General features: G+C 42.5%; 1 protein-coding gene across 1 annotated transcript in view; it reads right to left on the minus strand.

The window, feature by feature from the left end:
* Positions 1 to 13: 13 nt before the first annotated feature.
* Positions 14 to 16,450, minus strand: part of DUSP22 (dual specificity phosphatase 22) — a 45,281-nt gene continuing 28,844 nt past the window's right edge. Inside the window, exons 4-7 of the mRNA XM_076330454.1 lie at positions 14,507 to 14,556; positions 8,967 to 9,041; positions 6,696 to 6,867; positions 14 to 3,829 (exon numbers count right to left, since the gene is read on the minus strand). Coding sequence (XP_076186569.1) covers positions 3,644 to 3,829; positions 6,696 to 6,867; positions 8,967 to 9,041; positions 14,507 to 14,556 — 483 coding nt within the window. The 3' untranslated portion in view covers positions 14 to 3,643. The remainder of the gene's footprint in view (positions 3,830 to 6,695; positions 6,868 to 8,966; positions 9,042 to 14,506; positions 14,557 to 16,450) is intronic.

Consider the following 16,450-nt stretch of genomic DNA (forward strand, 5'->3'; position numbering starts at 1 on the left):
ATACACAAGCAGATCAGGTGTTAACATTTACTTTTATTTATAAAAAAATTGTAGAACATATTAAATACAAACATTTGGAAAAAGCAATCAAGGCTTTGCTAAGATGCCCAGGAAGAGGAAGACAGAATCAAGAAGCTTACCAGGTTTAGAGTTTTTAAACTAGCTGAAGTAATTACTATAATTTTTCACTGACTTCTTTATAGGCAGTGGCCATTATAGCAACCAACGTTATTACTGTCTTTTTTAAAAAACAGAGATATGATTTGCCATATCTTCCCACTCAACCACAAAACGTAAGGAAGCAACTCTTTCCAGGTTAAAAATCAGGGTAATAAATACTAATGCTTTTACCCATTACCTACATTGTATAACACTAAACATTTGCTTATAATCAGACATGGATATCAAGTTTAGCCCCCAAAAAATCGATTATACATTTCAAATCTGGATATCCAATAAGGTGTTATAAACTTTATACATTTTCCAGTGAACATCAAAATGAGGACAGTGTTTTGAAGTACAGAAACAAAATAACTGAATGCATCGTCTACACTATAAAGGCCAACTACTAAGAGGTGGACTGGGGTCTAGTCACGTTCCAGATAGCTGGAAAGTCCTACTAACTGCCACTGAAAGGCTGGTTGGAAGACAAATCATGTCACGTTCTCAGTCTGTGTTAGCTCCTCTCCCTTTCTAAAAGGCCAAAGGTGAGAACTGTTGCTACTCTCTTCTGCACCTTGTGGTAATAAAGGAGTAAACTATCGTTCTGCTCTCTACGTGGACAAACCAGATTCAAGTTTTCTCAGACTGCTGTTGCTCTTTTACCACTCTTAAATGCAGTGTGCAGTACATACAGACCGCTAAACAAGATGTAGAAGCAAGAGACTACAGAAAATACCTCTTCTGTCTTTTAAAAAGAGAGAAGCAGTTCCACTTGCTGACAATATGGCACTCCCTCCATCTTCCTGCTTTACCCTGTATCTGCTTTCAAGCTGCAGCATAATGCACACTGATGCGGCTATATGGCCCTAAAGCCAAATTCAGTTCTAAAAAAATTCTATTTGCGGGACTGACTCTTTGGGGATAGCCAAGCTACTAAAAAAAAATCCAGTACAGAATAATCTCGGACACACGAACATTAACAGATGTCTCCCATTCTGCCTTGTATTTGTCAGAACAGAAAAAAGAACTGCCAACTTACCAGCACTCACAGGGTTACTACCGCAAGGACGAGAGTGCCAAAAGTGTAATGGGATACATAGCGTTGGCAGTCAGCTACAGGATGGACTGACTGGATACCTGGCAAGAGCATAGGCAGAATGCTTCTGACAAAGCTGCCCTTTGGGGACAGGCTGAAGTTGCCCTACATGTCCTATTGTGAGTAGAGGGTTGAACAAGTGGACTAGCATCCTGAACGCGTGTCAGACCCTGTTACCGAGGAAAGCGTTTTCCAGTTACCACATCTGCCCTCACAGCACAGAGGGGACTGCCAACGTGGGCACTGCTGTGCTGGAATTCCTAAACAGCCAATTATTTGCAGATCAACGTCTTCGAGAAGAGCTAAATACTTCTCTTACCAGGCAAACACAGAGCAGTTGCTGGATATACCAAATAGGTGGTGGTTCATTTAGCGACAAGCTTGAATTCCAGCACCTTTCCCAAATCCAACAGCATCCCTTACTGCAACACAGACACGGTTATCCTGCTCTCACTGTGTTCAGTACACTTAAAGCACTTAGTGCACTGAGAACCCTGATGCAGGCTTGGACTCGGATGAAACGGTCAGGCCAGTTCCACCCCATTCCCTTTTTTCCTTTTTGGCAATTATTGATATGCAAGATCCATATTTCACAAGCCGTAACATGTATTTTTTGAAGATACTTAACAACAGATATTTAACAGCCAGAGCTTACTTGACCCCAAAAGCCTTGCTCCCATCCAAAGAATTCACTGCCACCCAAGGCAAGCAGGAAATCACATGAAGAGGAATCTTGTGAAGGGATGGGAGGTCAGAGAACCGAAGAAATTGAAAGAGACAACAGTCTATTTAGTATGCTGACTGCTTCTCGCTCAGTGCTCAGCTTTTGGCATGATACACACCACATTTAAACAAATGAGGGGTTTGGTTTTGTTGTTCTATCCTGGCTGTTTGGGAGGTATTTTTTATTTTCTGGAATCTTCAAGAAAAATAGGCCTTCCATCCTCTGAGTCAAAGACAAGAAATCATGATCTTGACATCAGTGCCACCCCCCATTACACCATCAGAAATCAATACGCTGCCCAGCATCCCTGGCGACATATTTGAAGTTACACTCTTGGAATACACTTGAGTCAGGCAATGGCTCCATTCCAGAAACACACAATGTTACAAAGAGCAGAGTATGGCCCCTACTTTTAACCTAGTTTAAAATATATTTTACAAATGCGTTCCTAAGAATCTGATCACAGCAAAATATATAGTGGTTTTAAAATGGCAGAAAGTTGAATTCAAACAACTCAATTTTTAAACCAGTGAGAAATATGGGCAATTTTAAAAGAAAACAATAAACTTTGCAAATACAGACATTTGTGAAATATACATGCACGCGCACACTCTCGCACACACACACCCCCACTTACTTCACTCAGTGTCAGATTAAGATTACACAAGGCAATTTTCAAGGTTGCATTTACAACCACAATGACAAGAACAGCATTTTTGAGGTAGCTGAAGTCAAAGAGCAAACCACAGCACAAGCAAAGAAACAGGTGCTCGCACTCACACCGAGCCCACTCTTTGGAGACACATAATCATGTGCGCAGGGGCGTGTGTTGAAGAGGCACACGTTCCACAGGGAATGAAGTGCAGCAGCACTGGAGACCTGATAAACTACTCTCCAGAGAAACTTACGCTGGGAGACCAGATGCACAATCAAGGGACCACGGCTTAAATCACTGCACATCAGCTGAGCTGTGGTAACAGTCTCGGTGCTCTTGGTCTGCGGCAGTTCTACCGACAGCTCTGTCTCACGTGCACTGAAGCAAGTACAACTGTGGCAGTTGAAGATGTTATTACTCAGAGCTGTCTGTCCCACTTCTCTCCTAGATGCTACTGTTGGTAGAAAGGTACATGTACCCACATCTCACCTGCTCCAGTTTGCAGCCTAGCATTCAAGTTCAAGCCCACCTCCACGGTATTACTTGCCAATGGACTGTGAACAGGAGCAGCAGAGACACAGACTTCCCTTCTTCAGGTGCAAGAACATCTTTGCCACATTAGTAGTGCAGAGATGTCAAACTGCCACAGCTTGAATCACCAGACTTCATCTCTCAGAGCCCTTTGCTAGCCTACAATGAAAGGAATTGAGCTAACCTCACAGCAAATGCCAGGCAACGTGGGCACAAGGGGATAATAGCTGTGGCTGGCTGACAAACTGGCTCAGCCACAGTAGCTGGATCTGGGCATACAGAGAGCTTGTTCCTGCCCAAATTATAAAACTGTGTCAAACACACTCATACACACACACATAATGTAGTATTTTCATCAAGAAGCTTTCTACAAATCAACTGCTTGCATGATTACCGCTGAGAGTCTTGAAGATGGGATGGAAATTACGGCAAGATGTTTTTCAAAGGTAGAAAGAAAAAAGTCAACCTCCTACGATTAGGTCTCTGTTGTGTAGTTGCTGTATGAGAGAGATGGCACAGATGAGAAGTTGTTATTCCACTGTCTTCCCCCAGTATTCTGCTGCAATTCTGCCTGCTCTTTATATTTGCTCAGAAGATTTTTGGCTTCTTGCAGATCCTGAGAAGAGTTTTCCCCATACTCTTCTTTCAGCCACTGCCTGAACTGCAGAAATTGAACATACAGATACAACACGATGAAACAATAACATGAGAGTAATGCAGAAGTAATAGTCCTTCCTGCCCTACAGAATTTCAAGAGCCTTTAAGAACGCAAGCAGTTTAAAGAAAAGCACTCCAAATATTGCCTGTCCTTCGATAGCAGCACAGAATACACAGGCACAGAACACATTTGAAATCACTGAGGTCCCTTACATCCCCTAAAATGACACACTTGCACAACAGCTTGGCTGGCTGGAGTAATACGGAGTAAGGAACGCCCACTGGGCAAGGACATCCTGGACTTAAAAGCACCCTCCTCCTGTTACATATACAAACGATAAGATGAATTAGCGTGGAAGCTAGTATGATCAGCCAACTTGCCCAAGTCACAACAGGCTGCAAGAAGGTTGAAGATCAGAAAGTGAACCACTCATGGTTTTTTTATCCTGAGCCCACAAATACCAGTAGTAAAAAATGTACTGTAGATATCAGGAAAGGTATCTTCTAGTCCAGGAGCTTTAAAAACTATAGAATAGGACCCTATACGTTACTGACATGAATGACTGAATATGGTACGTGGTAACAGATGGACCAGGTCCAGCTGAAGGTCAGTCCAGCTCTGTATCCTGGTATGAGATTAGCCAGATGCAAATGCCAAGGAAAGAATCAGGCAATGGCAGGGCAATAATGCTGGGACCTTTTCCCTGCTCATTTCCTCAGCTTCCAGCAATTTTCAGCTCAGGTACTTTTGGACGCTGAGGCAGTACCTTTGTGTTTGATAGCAACAAATGAGTTTTTCTGCCCTGAGATCGCTTTTTGAATCCACAAATTTTTACCACAAGATATCTGGATGCCAACAAGCTCCGTAAGTACATATTGTATAAAAAACCCTCCTTTTCCTTGATTGGGACCTCCCAATTGATAGCTCCATCTCACATTACAGGGAAGAGTGAAAATCACACCTGTTCACTTTCTCCATTCCACTTAACTTTATAGACCTTTATCACATCCTTCTCTGTCACTTCTTTGCCAGTTGAAGAATTTGAGCCCACTTAGTCCTTCCTGAAAATCTTGTTGCTCTTCTCTGCAGAAGCAGCAAGTAGACACAGACCCCAACTGTTCTGTCCCAGTGGGGATAATATTCATTTTTCAAGCCTTAACTTTCACAGCTTTGTTCTGTTTGGGGCTCATGGACAGCTTTATCCATAAAGATCATTTACTAGGACATTGGAAGACAAGACCTCCACATAGTTACTCCCTCCCATTCCTAAAAGATCATAAGATCCTGAGTCAAATCTGAAGCTTCAGACCACCACGTGGAAGTTTGGAATTGGTGCAAACCGTGTTGTGACCTTAGTGACTAAACCCCTTCCTGTAAGACCAAGATCCAAAGGGCCCCATTCCAGAAACCCCACAGGATACCACCCTACAGTGGCACAGCAAAACACCCATGCTGCTGAAATCAGAAAAAAGTTCACGCCCTTGGCAGATGGCATTATTCCACTGAAATCAGGTGTGTAAACAGACACCTGCTAAGGATGTGGTTGCTGTTAAGAGACAGTAGGAAACTACAGCCCAGCCAGTGACTACAGGTGGATATTTCTTTTTGCAACCTACTGCCTCCCCCTCAGTGAAAAAAGGCAGAATGTGCCGTCCATGGTGGATGAAAAAAGAGAGACGTTACTGTCTTTATCAGGCTATTTGCATATAGCCTTAATTGTCATTGCTGTTAGCCCAGACCAATTAGAGTAGAAATGACTGTAAGGGAGGAAGGAGACAAGTCTGGAAAGTCCCCCTCTGACTTTTGTCTCTTCAAAATCGGTTACTCTGCCATTTACACCAGTTCCAAACGATCCAGGAAACATTCAGTTAAATATTAAAAAAAACGCAAATATTTACAGTTGCAAACTGCATCATGCAAAACAAATGGTAATTTCTAAACTCTGAGCTTTCTGCAGCAGAATGACAGGGATGGAATTAAAAAAAAAAAACCACCAACATCCTTTGCCTCATGTATTTTGTTTTCCGACTTTGGTTTGCCTCTGTTGTTGTTGATTTTTAATAAGCACAACAGGCACAAAAGCCCAGAGAACAGCAACATGCTGAGCAATGGAAAACGGAGGGGATAGCCAGAGCAGGTTGTTAACATAAGTGGAAGTCACCTATCACCCACGGGGAGCAGGTCTTTTGCGTGGGACGGTTCTTTTTAGGGGTAAGAAACTAATTTTTGTTTTATGAAAACCACTTTGCAGTCTCACTGTTCCCTCAATTCTCCTAGTTCTACAAAGCCTTCAAAGGCTAAGAAGAAAAAAAGGGTCGGATTTGAGAATGTTCTACACATCAGAAAATTTATTAAGTCTCAGCCACAGACGGTAGGGGGAACACAACGCGTAAGTCATAATGAGAACCTAGTTTAACTCCTGGATAGCAAAGATTTCTGATTATGATTTCTTTCCTGCTTACTATTCCAAATGAATGTGCTGGGGGGAAACCCACTATTTTTATGCAACTGGTACTTATAGGTTGGTCTTTCTGCTGCATTCTGGGCAACTCAGTCTTTAGTTTTTAGCCCTCTAAAGGTGTCAGTCTTGTATTGTGTATTAGCACACATGAAGCAATCACTGGATTGAGAGCACAGCTGGGCAGGAGGTGTTTAGATGTTGTGCTTCATCTCTTCTCCCATCCAGCACTCCCTGATACCTTCAGTTCTATCCGTACCTCCCCAGTGGAGCAGGCTTGGCCAAGAAGCCACTCCCTCAAAGCAAAAACAAGAAGAGTCAGATAAACCACCCAGGCCACAAAATAATGAGAAGTAGCCCGTGATCCGACTTGGGGTTGTGTTTCGCAGCTCTCGTTTGTAGTTCATTTACCTGATCAACATCATGTTTTTCAAAGTCCTGTAGCTGCCTCTGGAAGCCCATGTTAGGATTGGCACAGGATCTCGCTGCGCGGACAACAGACAGTGCATCCTCCCAACCAAAGTCTGTGATGGTCATGATGTAGGCAACCACCAATGTTACACTCCTGGAGACACCTGCAAGGCTGCATGAAAACAAGGAGGAGCAATAAATTGAAGCAGTGCTGTGCTTCATCTATCACAGTTAAAAGCATCGCTTCCCAACATCACAGCAGACTGCTGTGTTGCTTGCCATGAGGAAGAAATATTACAATATTTGAGTTAAAGGGTTTTGGTGCTGCTTTTTCAAACCGATCAGAACAAATCTATGACAAGATCGATAAAGTAGGTTCTGAGTGGTAATTCATATGAGCCTGGAAAGGAAGAAATAAGTATTAAGTCTTCACACAAGCAGGGGACAGTGCACATGTTCTAAGTTAGATTTGTTTTTTAATAAGCTAGAAATAAGTCACCTGCTTTCTTCTGCTTATATAGATCAGAGCAGTGAAATAAGACCGTTCCCTCTCCACCATGAATAAAGGCTGCAATTTCATGGGGAAAAACCTGTCCTGGTTTCGGCAGGGATAGAGTTAATTTCCTTCCTAGTAGCTGGTACAGTGCTGTGTTTTGGATTTAGTATGAGAACAATGTTGATAACACACCAATGTTTTAGTTGTTGCTAAGCAGTGCTTACACTAGTCAAGGACTTTTCGGCTTCCCATGCTCTACCGACTGAGAAGGCTGCAGGTGCACAAGAAGCTGGGAGGGGGCACAGCCAGGACAGCTGACCCAAACTGGCCAAAGGGACATTCCATACCCTGTGACATCATGCTCAGTACATAAACTGAGGAAAGCTGGCCGGGGGGGCCGCTGCTCGGGGACTGGCTGGGCATCGGTTGGCAGGTGGTGAGCAATTGCATTGTGCATCACTTGTTTTGTATATTATTATTATTATTGCAATTATTAAACTGTTTTTATCTCAACTCACGAGTTTTATCACTTCTACTCTTCCAATTCTCTCCCACATCCCCCGGGGGGGGGGGGGGGGGGGGGGGCGGGAGGAGTGAGCAAGTGGCTGTGTGGTGCTCAGTTGCCGACTGAGTTTAAACCATGACAGGGCTGAAATGAACTTTAACTGAACTGTTAAAGTACGTATGTCTGATTGCTTGAGTTCTTTTCCCTTTTCTGCTATCCATGCACTGTGCAACTTCAACTTTCAGGACTCCAGTTTCCCCACATGAAACGCTGGGATAAAATAAGAATCATTCACTATTACTGGTTTGACAGTGCTGGACAAAAACTCCCAACTATTACTATTTTGAGTATAAAGAATGTGTTTGAGTTACATTTGTACCAGATTCTTTCACTTGGCATTTTGAGAACATTTTATGCTTTTGAAATGCTTCACAGATTTAAATATATGGTTTTTAAAATTCTACCAGAATTCAGGCTAAATATCCCTGTTTTACATACATGGAGACTGACCAAATGACTCGTGCACAGCCCTATCATGAGTCAGTAGCAAATTCAGGATTTATGCTCAGGGCCTGCGTACAAGTCCAGTGTTCAAATCACAAGATGACTCTGATTCCAGATATAGACTCAGATATGTCACTTGGACATACAGCACAAAGACTACAACCAATAGCAGAGAGCAAGAAAAAACCCAGGGTGGGATTTCCTTTTCTATTCTCTACAGTCCCAGGAGCATCTCTCCAGTCAGAGACTTGCTATTAACAAATGCAACATTTGAATGCTTCAACAGTTTAAAGAAAAAAAGAGGAAAAAAAAAATCAATTTCTGTTCAGAGGAAATTTTTTTTTAACAACTCTGAAGTCACCAAAATAGCTGTTATAGAAACTAATAATATTATTAGAATTATGGAAATCGCATTTAGAAATACAGTGATTAAAATAATGGGAAATAAATAATACGCCTCTAGTTAACGCATCTCCAGTCAAATCAATCCTACAGAAAGGTATGATAAGAAGAGAAGGTCAAGAAGAATTTCTTGGGCTCCTTTTATCTCCAGGCAGCTGCCCACCCCAGTGACTCAAAAGTCCTAGCATGAGGCTTTAATAGCATTTGCAGATCTTCTGGGGCTCTTCAAATAAAGGGGGCATTTCAGTCCAAGAGGATTTTGCTATAAAATGGAGATGAAAACTAACTTATCATTAAAATGATGAACATCCAAATCAAGGTAGAGAAACCCTTAAGACTTTTTTTTAGCACGTGGTATACATACCAATGAACTAGGCAGCCTTCACCTGTAAGCCGGCACTCGTGGATAAATTTGATGCTCTCTCTAAAATGCCTTGCCCTGAAAACAGAAGCAGAAGGAGAATAAAGAAAGTGGTCTATTTAGTAAAATCACTACTTAGAAAGAGAGAAACATATCCGAAAGCTCACTTAACGCTGTTTCTAGAATTTAGAACTGAATACAGGTCTGACAAGGTAAAAGTTACTGTCTGCCAATGAAACGCAAAACTCACTGGCATAGTTATTCTCCACTCTACCTGAAGAAGAAACTGGTATCTCAGGCACTACAGTGTGATAAACATTAACAAACACTTTATTCCGATGACTGTCAAGTCTGTATTTCAGTTTGAGTTTTATTCCTTTTTAAACCAGTAACTTGACCTTGCATGTCCTTGCGTATGCTCAGATGTCAGACGAAACTCAGCACGACTACATGAGCAGTTCTCAAGGTATATTGTCTCTCACAAAGAGGCATCCACTACCTGCTACCCAAACTTACGCTGAACTTTGACTTCACTTCCTCCTTCAAACCATGTACTAGGACACATTTAGATGTTACGACTTTCTTCTTTGCAACATGAAATCTCACCCTTTTGTCCCTACTATGAAAAAATTCTCAATTCAAGCCCTGACTTCTTCAGGTCCTTCCAGTCTCCTCCCCTCAGACTGCAGTACCCCTTCTGCCTGCCCGTATTCAGGGTGTCAGTCAACCCCTGCCTACAGCCTACCTTTTTTAAAGCAGTGGAGGAGAAAATGCGGAGAAGATGAAGACTCAGTTTACAAACCTTAAGGTTTGTACTCTCATTATCTCACATGCCTCTTCATTTTAAGTGGGGCAAGTCTGACGGAAAGTAACTGGGCAGCTGTCACCATCTCAGTAAATTTGCAGCATCGCCTCTTTGCATCCCAGTCCCAAGTTGCTCACCCTGCCTCTGTCTTTCAGACTGCAAAGCCTTTGGGACTGCCTGCAATTTATCGCAGGTGCAAGCAGCACCTCTTAGTTCAATAGAGCTGGAGTTCACTGTGGCCTTTGAGTGCTCTTGCAATTTAAGCTCGCAAGCAGTAGCAATGTGTGCAACACAGAGGAAAGAGCTTCTTAAGAGGCAGTCAGTACCGGGCTTATTGGCAAAGACGAACCTGAAAGCACACTGCGCTCAACACCCATGAAACACAACGTCCTGTATTCAAGATGTTTCCCCTCTCAGGGTGAATATTATACCACAAGTGTAGAAGAAGAAAACCTCAGCCCAGCACCAGCAGCCACACAAAAATCAGGAATACCCACATAAAAGGAAGGTTCCCTTCCTGCCCAACAGTGCAGCTGCTGATACTCTAAACATGCAAGACCTGGAGGAGGACAACAGTGATGCAACAGAGTGACAGTGCCTGTGGAACTTGCAAAGGCAATGATGCCTAAGCTGAAATATCCAAAAAAAGGGATCCCAAAGCCCAGGACTCCCTCTCCAAGGCAGTTCTTGCATCACTGGATACAACACGGAAAACACAGCTGGAGAAGACTTGAGTGACTTATTTGGAAAACCTCAAGGCATGATGCAATCACAAGCTTTAGGACGGCATGTGAAGTCAGGATTTTGTTTCTCAAGAAACCAATCAAGTATGTGGGATAAGTGAAGAAGAGGGACGAAGCCTCACAAATGCATTTCTACTCAGACTGCCACTCCAAAACATTTTTACTGGCTGAGTTCTAAAAAATCATGGCACTCAGGTCTGTCTGGGGGGCACGAGCAGCTTCACATAAATGAACTCAGAGGACAAATGAGATGTTGGGCTGTGTGCGCAAGAGGCATCGCTATTGCACAGTGCAGGAGTACTTATCCGAGATTGATCGGATTCAGTCAGAAGAAACTTGGTTAGGGCTGGATTGACAATGTCCCAATCTTCTCATACACCCATCTTTTTCTCTTTCTCTCTAGAAAATCTGGCCAACAGCGCAGCTCCAAGCACCAGTGAATTCACTTCAATGGTCTAGCACAAGTTTTGGTTAAACACTTCAGTGCTTTGGTTTGAAAAGTATCTGCGAATGAGCATAACACCTTTGCAAGGTACTAAATATAGCTAGCAGTGAACTCCATTCACTCAGTTTTATTTGCCCTTCCTTATTGCTGACACTCGGTCTGCTGAAACACTGTCAAGTGTAAGGGTTTACAGGCATTCATTAAAAGGAGAAGAGAAATAGCCAAGCTTAGAATTAGTGCTGCTCTGTAGAACCGTGGCCCCTCCTCACCTTGTGTCAGAGAAAAGGAGAAATGTACTCCTCCACAATCCTACGACATCAGGGTCTCTGCTGGCTCCAGCAGACACAGCTGCGTAAACTCATTTTCAAAGTTATGGTACAAACCATATTTACGTGAAAACTAAGATTGAGGACCAGTTAGCTGTGTGGCAAGTGCCAGACACAAAGAAGAATGGCAAGTCTTACATTAACCACAAACCAGTTGATTATCGCCTGTAACAGGAAAGCACTTGACAAATATGTTGATTTGCAGCCTATTTGTTGGACTGAACAGTTACTTTGAGACAATTTATTACATGATATCTGGGTTTTACATCTCCCAGCTTAAAGCTGGGTCCTGAACTGCATCATTTTCACAGTGGGAAAACACCACAGGAAGAAGAACCAGTCCAGTGCCCCTACCAGCATGTTGTAAAAGTTATCTAAACTTACACAGTAGCAAGCTGGATAATCCAAAACTAGGCTGAGGGCAGAGTTATGATACCAGATCTACATATTCATTCGTTGCTAGTCAGAATTCTACAAATATTATAGAGGTTAAAGAAAAGCATCCAAATCAGACGGGAAGAAGCATCTTGATGTTTCTTTCCTTTGGCAATGGAAATGCAACAAAGATCCACCTAAATTTTTTTTCTCAATAGGTTATCTGGCTTCTGTATTATCACCACTGACAGCCTGACTGTTGGAGGTTAGTTCCTTAGGAACACGTAGCCTAAGACAATTAGCTGGAACAGGACAGGAAGGGAAGATTTGAATTCTATAGAATTAACTTTTTAGCAACAGGTTCTATAGGAGATGACATTTCTGGAGAAGTCAATGGCCCAAGGTAAAATTCTCACAGTCCAGGGAAAACACTCATTTAATGCCTAGGAAGCACCTGAGTCTCAAAAGCAACTGTTTGATTCTTATGCTTGGTAGGGGCAGAACATGGGAGTAGAAGCAAGCTTTTGAGCCACTTTGGTGAACACCCACATGTTAACAGGGGAATCCCTGCTGTATTTCCCTAGCAATTCATTCCTCTGAGGAAAGGAGCTCCACTAAACAAGCTTACTAGGAGTAAATGTGCATTACACACATAAGAAACCAGAAGTTTCCCTCGCAAAAACTGAGCTGAAGTGAATTAAGAGCTCACAGTCCCAAAATTCAGTGTGTAAAGGCTTTCAGTCGGACCTTATCAACCTGCCAAGCAGTTGCAAAGTAGCAGCAAAGCTTCTGAAAAACTTGCTGTTGGGAGAGACAGACAAGACAGCAGTGCGTATCTGGTCAGTTGTGCCTTTCAACCATTGCTAAGAAAACACAAGGACCTGCAATACAGGATGCTGCTTTTTTTTTTTCCTGATACCACCAGGATCCCTCTTTTGAAAGAAGAGGGTAGATACACAAAGATACTGCAGAGACCGATTCCCTTTCCTGTTCCCCAGCTATCCCTCCCTCTGCAGAGGGCACAGGCAGTACGGTTAACTGCTCCTAGATAAGACTGTGTCAAATCCTCACAGACTGAACAAAGACAGCTTCCTCTTGCTTTCAGAAGATTGTATGTGCAAAGCAAGCAACATTGCTATTTGCGAGCATCATGATTTGATTTTACTTGAAGATCTGGACTGTATAAAGCAAAAAAGAAAAGTCGGTTACTCATCAAGTTTTATTTTAAGTGATAAAATGTATCAGTATTAGAAGTAATGACGTTTGCTTGCAACCACCTGATACCAAAGCAAGTATTTTAGATGTCTGCAGCATAACAGAAACAATACTCATGCAAATATCGTATCTTCTTACTGAAGCTTTAAGAGCTTTGGTACTGCGCCAGACAGCTCAAGCGCTGGAGGTGGTTTTTCAATATAACTCCTTGATATTTAACAGTGATACCGTACACTGATTAACGTTCATCACAAATGCCATCCTTTGTTTCCATTCCCAGATCTCTATTAACAAAGGAAGCAGATTTGCAAAACGTTTTCAGAAATGCTACAGATCTCAGAATACCAACAAGCAATTAAAATGACATGTGAATGTTTCCCTCTAATCTCGTATTTTTTCCTTCCCAAAAGGATTTTTTAATTTTTAATTTTATTTTAAGTATTAAGGCTGCAAAAGTTGTCCATGACAAAGGCAGTTAGCCATCTGCCTTCTCATTACAGACCTGTCTTGAAATGTAGGGTTTTGGGGTGTTTTTTGTTGTGGGGTGGGGGCGTGTGTGTTGTTTGTGTGGTGTGTTTTCTTCTTCCCCCCTTCCCCTAAAATCACAACAGAAATGCAGAATGAAAAGGCAAATCACCACACATTAAATGCCTCGCTGGAATCTTTCTAGGGTACAAGAAACACATACTCTAAAAATATCCCCCGAAAGCATGAGCTGGAATATTGCTGTGATGTGAGAGAAAAGCAGTGCTGCACTTCCTTCCGTACCTACCAGGCCTCTTTCAACTACTTGTTTCTCTACAAAACTTGGTAGCAGGATGTGGCTGAAACCCCCCTCACCTCTCCCCAACATAAACAGTGAGCTCTAGAAGAAAGAGTTGGTCACCATCCAAGTTCTCTTACAAAACCTGTTTTGATTTCTCTTTGGACTCAAGACTTGCTGCTCAATGGTTCAAAACGTTAAAAGCAAGGGCAAGTCAATTAGCGTTTCATGAACGTTAGCGGAGACGAGAAAGAGCAAGGCTGGGACACCCTAGTTTCAGTACATGTATCCTCAAGGCAAGAGTCACCGCAGGGCAGAAACTTCCCACCGTGCCAGCCTACTACTAAAAGCAGTGGGGCCTTCTAAGGCAGGTTCAAGAAGTCCAGAGCAGATAGTTGCAGGGGTAGTTTGCACGCTGGGACTTTACCTTGAAGGCCCACTGTGAGGAATTTATTTCAACCCTTGAAGCACCAGACTTCATACTTCTTTCAAATATTTTCTTCTTGTTAATGGCTGGAGATAGCGCCAACAAAAAAGAACAGCCAAGCAAAAAGATTTACAAAAACAATGGCTAGAATAAACTGGGACTAAATTAGGAGCAGACTCACTAAGGAGCTTCTGAAGTTTAAGGCCACAAATGAAGAAGAGTGTTTACATACTGACCCTCCTACAAACCCTTACACACAAAAAGCAGGGTCTGAATCAAAGTGGCTGGAATAAAGTGTTACTGTGTTTTCTTAACGGATTAAAAAACACATCTGTGTAACAGTTGTGAGAGATCAGAATTGGATCTTTCAGCTGCTTGTAAAACAGGCATCACAGTACTGAGGGATTTCTGGGGTTTTGTGATTTATTTTTAAAGAAAACTTACAAGTTCTGCGAGGGTGAGTCAGCAGCAGGAATGCACAGATACTTCACTCCCTGTGTAAAGAAGCAAAAAGGAATGAGAAGAAGATATCCAAGTTAAATACATTTATCTACCACTATGCAAGTCCTGCTCTAGACTGGTGCAGTTTTATTAACTTTGAGAAAGGCACACCATTATTCAGACAAGCAGAGATCATCTCTATGCAGCCAGATTTTAAACCACTGTTTTTCCATCTGCTTTGTTGCTAAGACACGAGCACATCGCTTAGTCATGCTTATCCCAAGGCCCAACAGCGAGCTTTTTAAAATAGAAGCATCTTTACTAAAAAGGTGTAAACCTCTTTTTCAAAATCTCATTCTTCTTACATTTCTAGAAAAACTAAGTTGCATCTTCTCCTGCCCTTCCCTTTCTCCGAACAGATGCTACAACCTAAAATTGTGATAAGCAATTTCTTTTGATCTTATGCAATCATTTTTCTTTACCTAGTTGATAAACCAAACAAAATGCATTTCAGAGAAGAAACATGTTTGTGGTATGCATTTTGGGTTTTATTTTTTGGAAACTTCAAGAAGGACAACCGTAAAACTCATACTTTTCTTCCACAAAGTTAGCCTCACTTTCTTAGTCAGCTATCGTAATAAGTTACAAGATCAATTAGGGAAGTTAGATAACCATTTCTGATGCATTAAAAATGTTACTGGGTATATTTAAAACAACACTATAATCATACACTACTGCCTTGCATTGTCAATGCTCATTTTAACTGCCATTTTATTTTCAAAGCTTGTTTTGCTCCTATGACTGTTAAGAAAAAGAACACTTCTGAAAGCATATTTAGCTAACTTCTCAAATAGGACTTCCAAGAATATAGGTTGCAGCTCAGACGAAAACTAAATCATTCACTGGAAGTCTTTCGAATTGTCTCAGAGGCGGAGTTATGAATTTTTGAGATGTACTTGTAAAGATCAGGATTCACAGCAAAAGGTCCACCATAAAATGCACCTTAATTTATCTTTCTGTAACAATGCAAACCCCTGTAATAATCCTGCATGTTAAACAACACACATGGAAAGTCACACATTTATCTATAAGAGATCCTTTGCTAACAAGATGGAACACAACATGCATCTACCAGGCATCTCATTTGCCAGCTGGGGTGGGGGGTGAAAATTCCATTGCTCAGCTGTGGTGGCTACCTGAGGCAGTATCTTCTCCAACACCGCCTTTGCTTTGCTGGCTCAGAAACCCCTCCTTAATTTCCCCTACGTGCACTTTGTTACTTTACTTGCCATCTTACGCCAAAGAGCAATCCCTTTTATAAGAGGTCCTGACCCCTGGCACCATGATACACCATCATGCTAATCCTCTGCAAGGTGCATGAACTTCACTACTATGTCATAAAGAATGCGGTGATACCTCACCCCCACCTCTTCACCACCACTTACTTACACATGGCACCAGCCATTTCCTCAACCTACCAGAACCTCATCAGCCAGTGTCGTCTTCACAGCCACACAGATTTGAGAGCCTGCCCTGTCCCCACCATGCTTTACCAGACTTCCTCACTCTGACAGGCCATCCCCAGTGTGCCACAACTGGAGTGGAGATGCTACTGTCTGCGGCCTTCTGGTGTGAGGAAGCAGAGTCAGAGCGGGGAAGGCTCTGCAGACAGTGCTAAGTGTGGAGATGGGGACGTGGCAGCGCCTGACGAGGGAGAAGGCACCATCAGGACAACACTAAGCCAATGACAGCACGTGGCATTTTACGTGAGAGCTGCATGGCAAAATGCAGCTGAGGGGAGAGAGAATGAGAATGAAGTCAGCATGCAAACCAAAGCAGCTTGCTGCCAGAGACGACGGTATCAACAAGTAACAGTCCCTCCTGCCTTGTGTCAGGAGAAGGGATACCTGCTGTGGGAAACCAGGATGGCTCCACAGCCATAAGCTG

The sequence above is a fragment of the Aptenodytes patagonicus genome, chromosome 2, assembly GCF_965638725.1.
Source record: "Aptenodytes patagonicus chromosome 2, bAptPat1.pri.cur, whole genome shotgun sequence".
Lineage (NCBI taxonomy): Eukaryota > Metazoa > Chordata > Aves > Sphenisciformes > Spheniscidae > Aptenodytes > Aptenodytes patagonicus.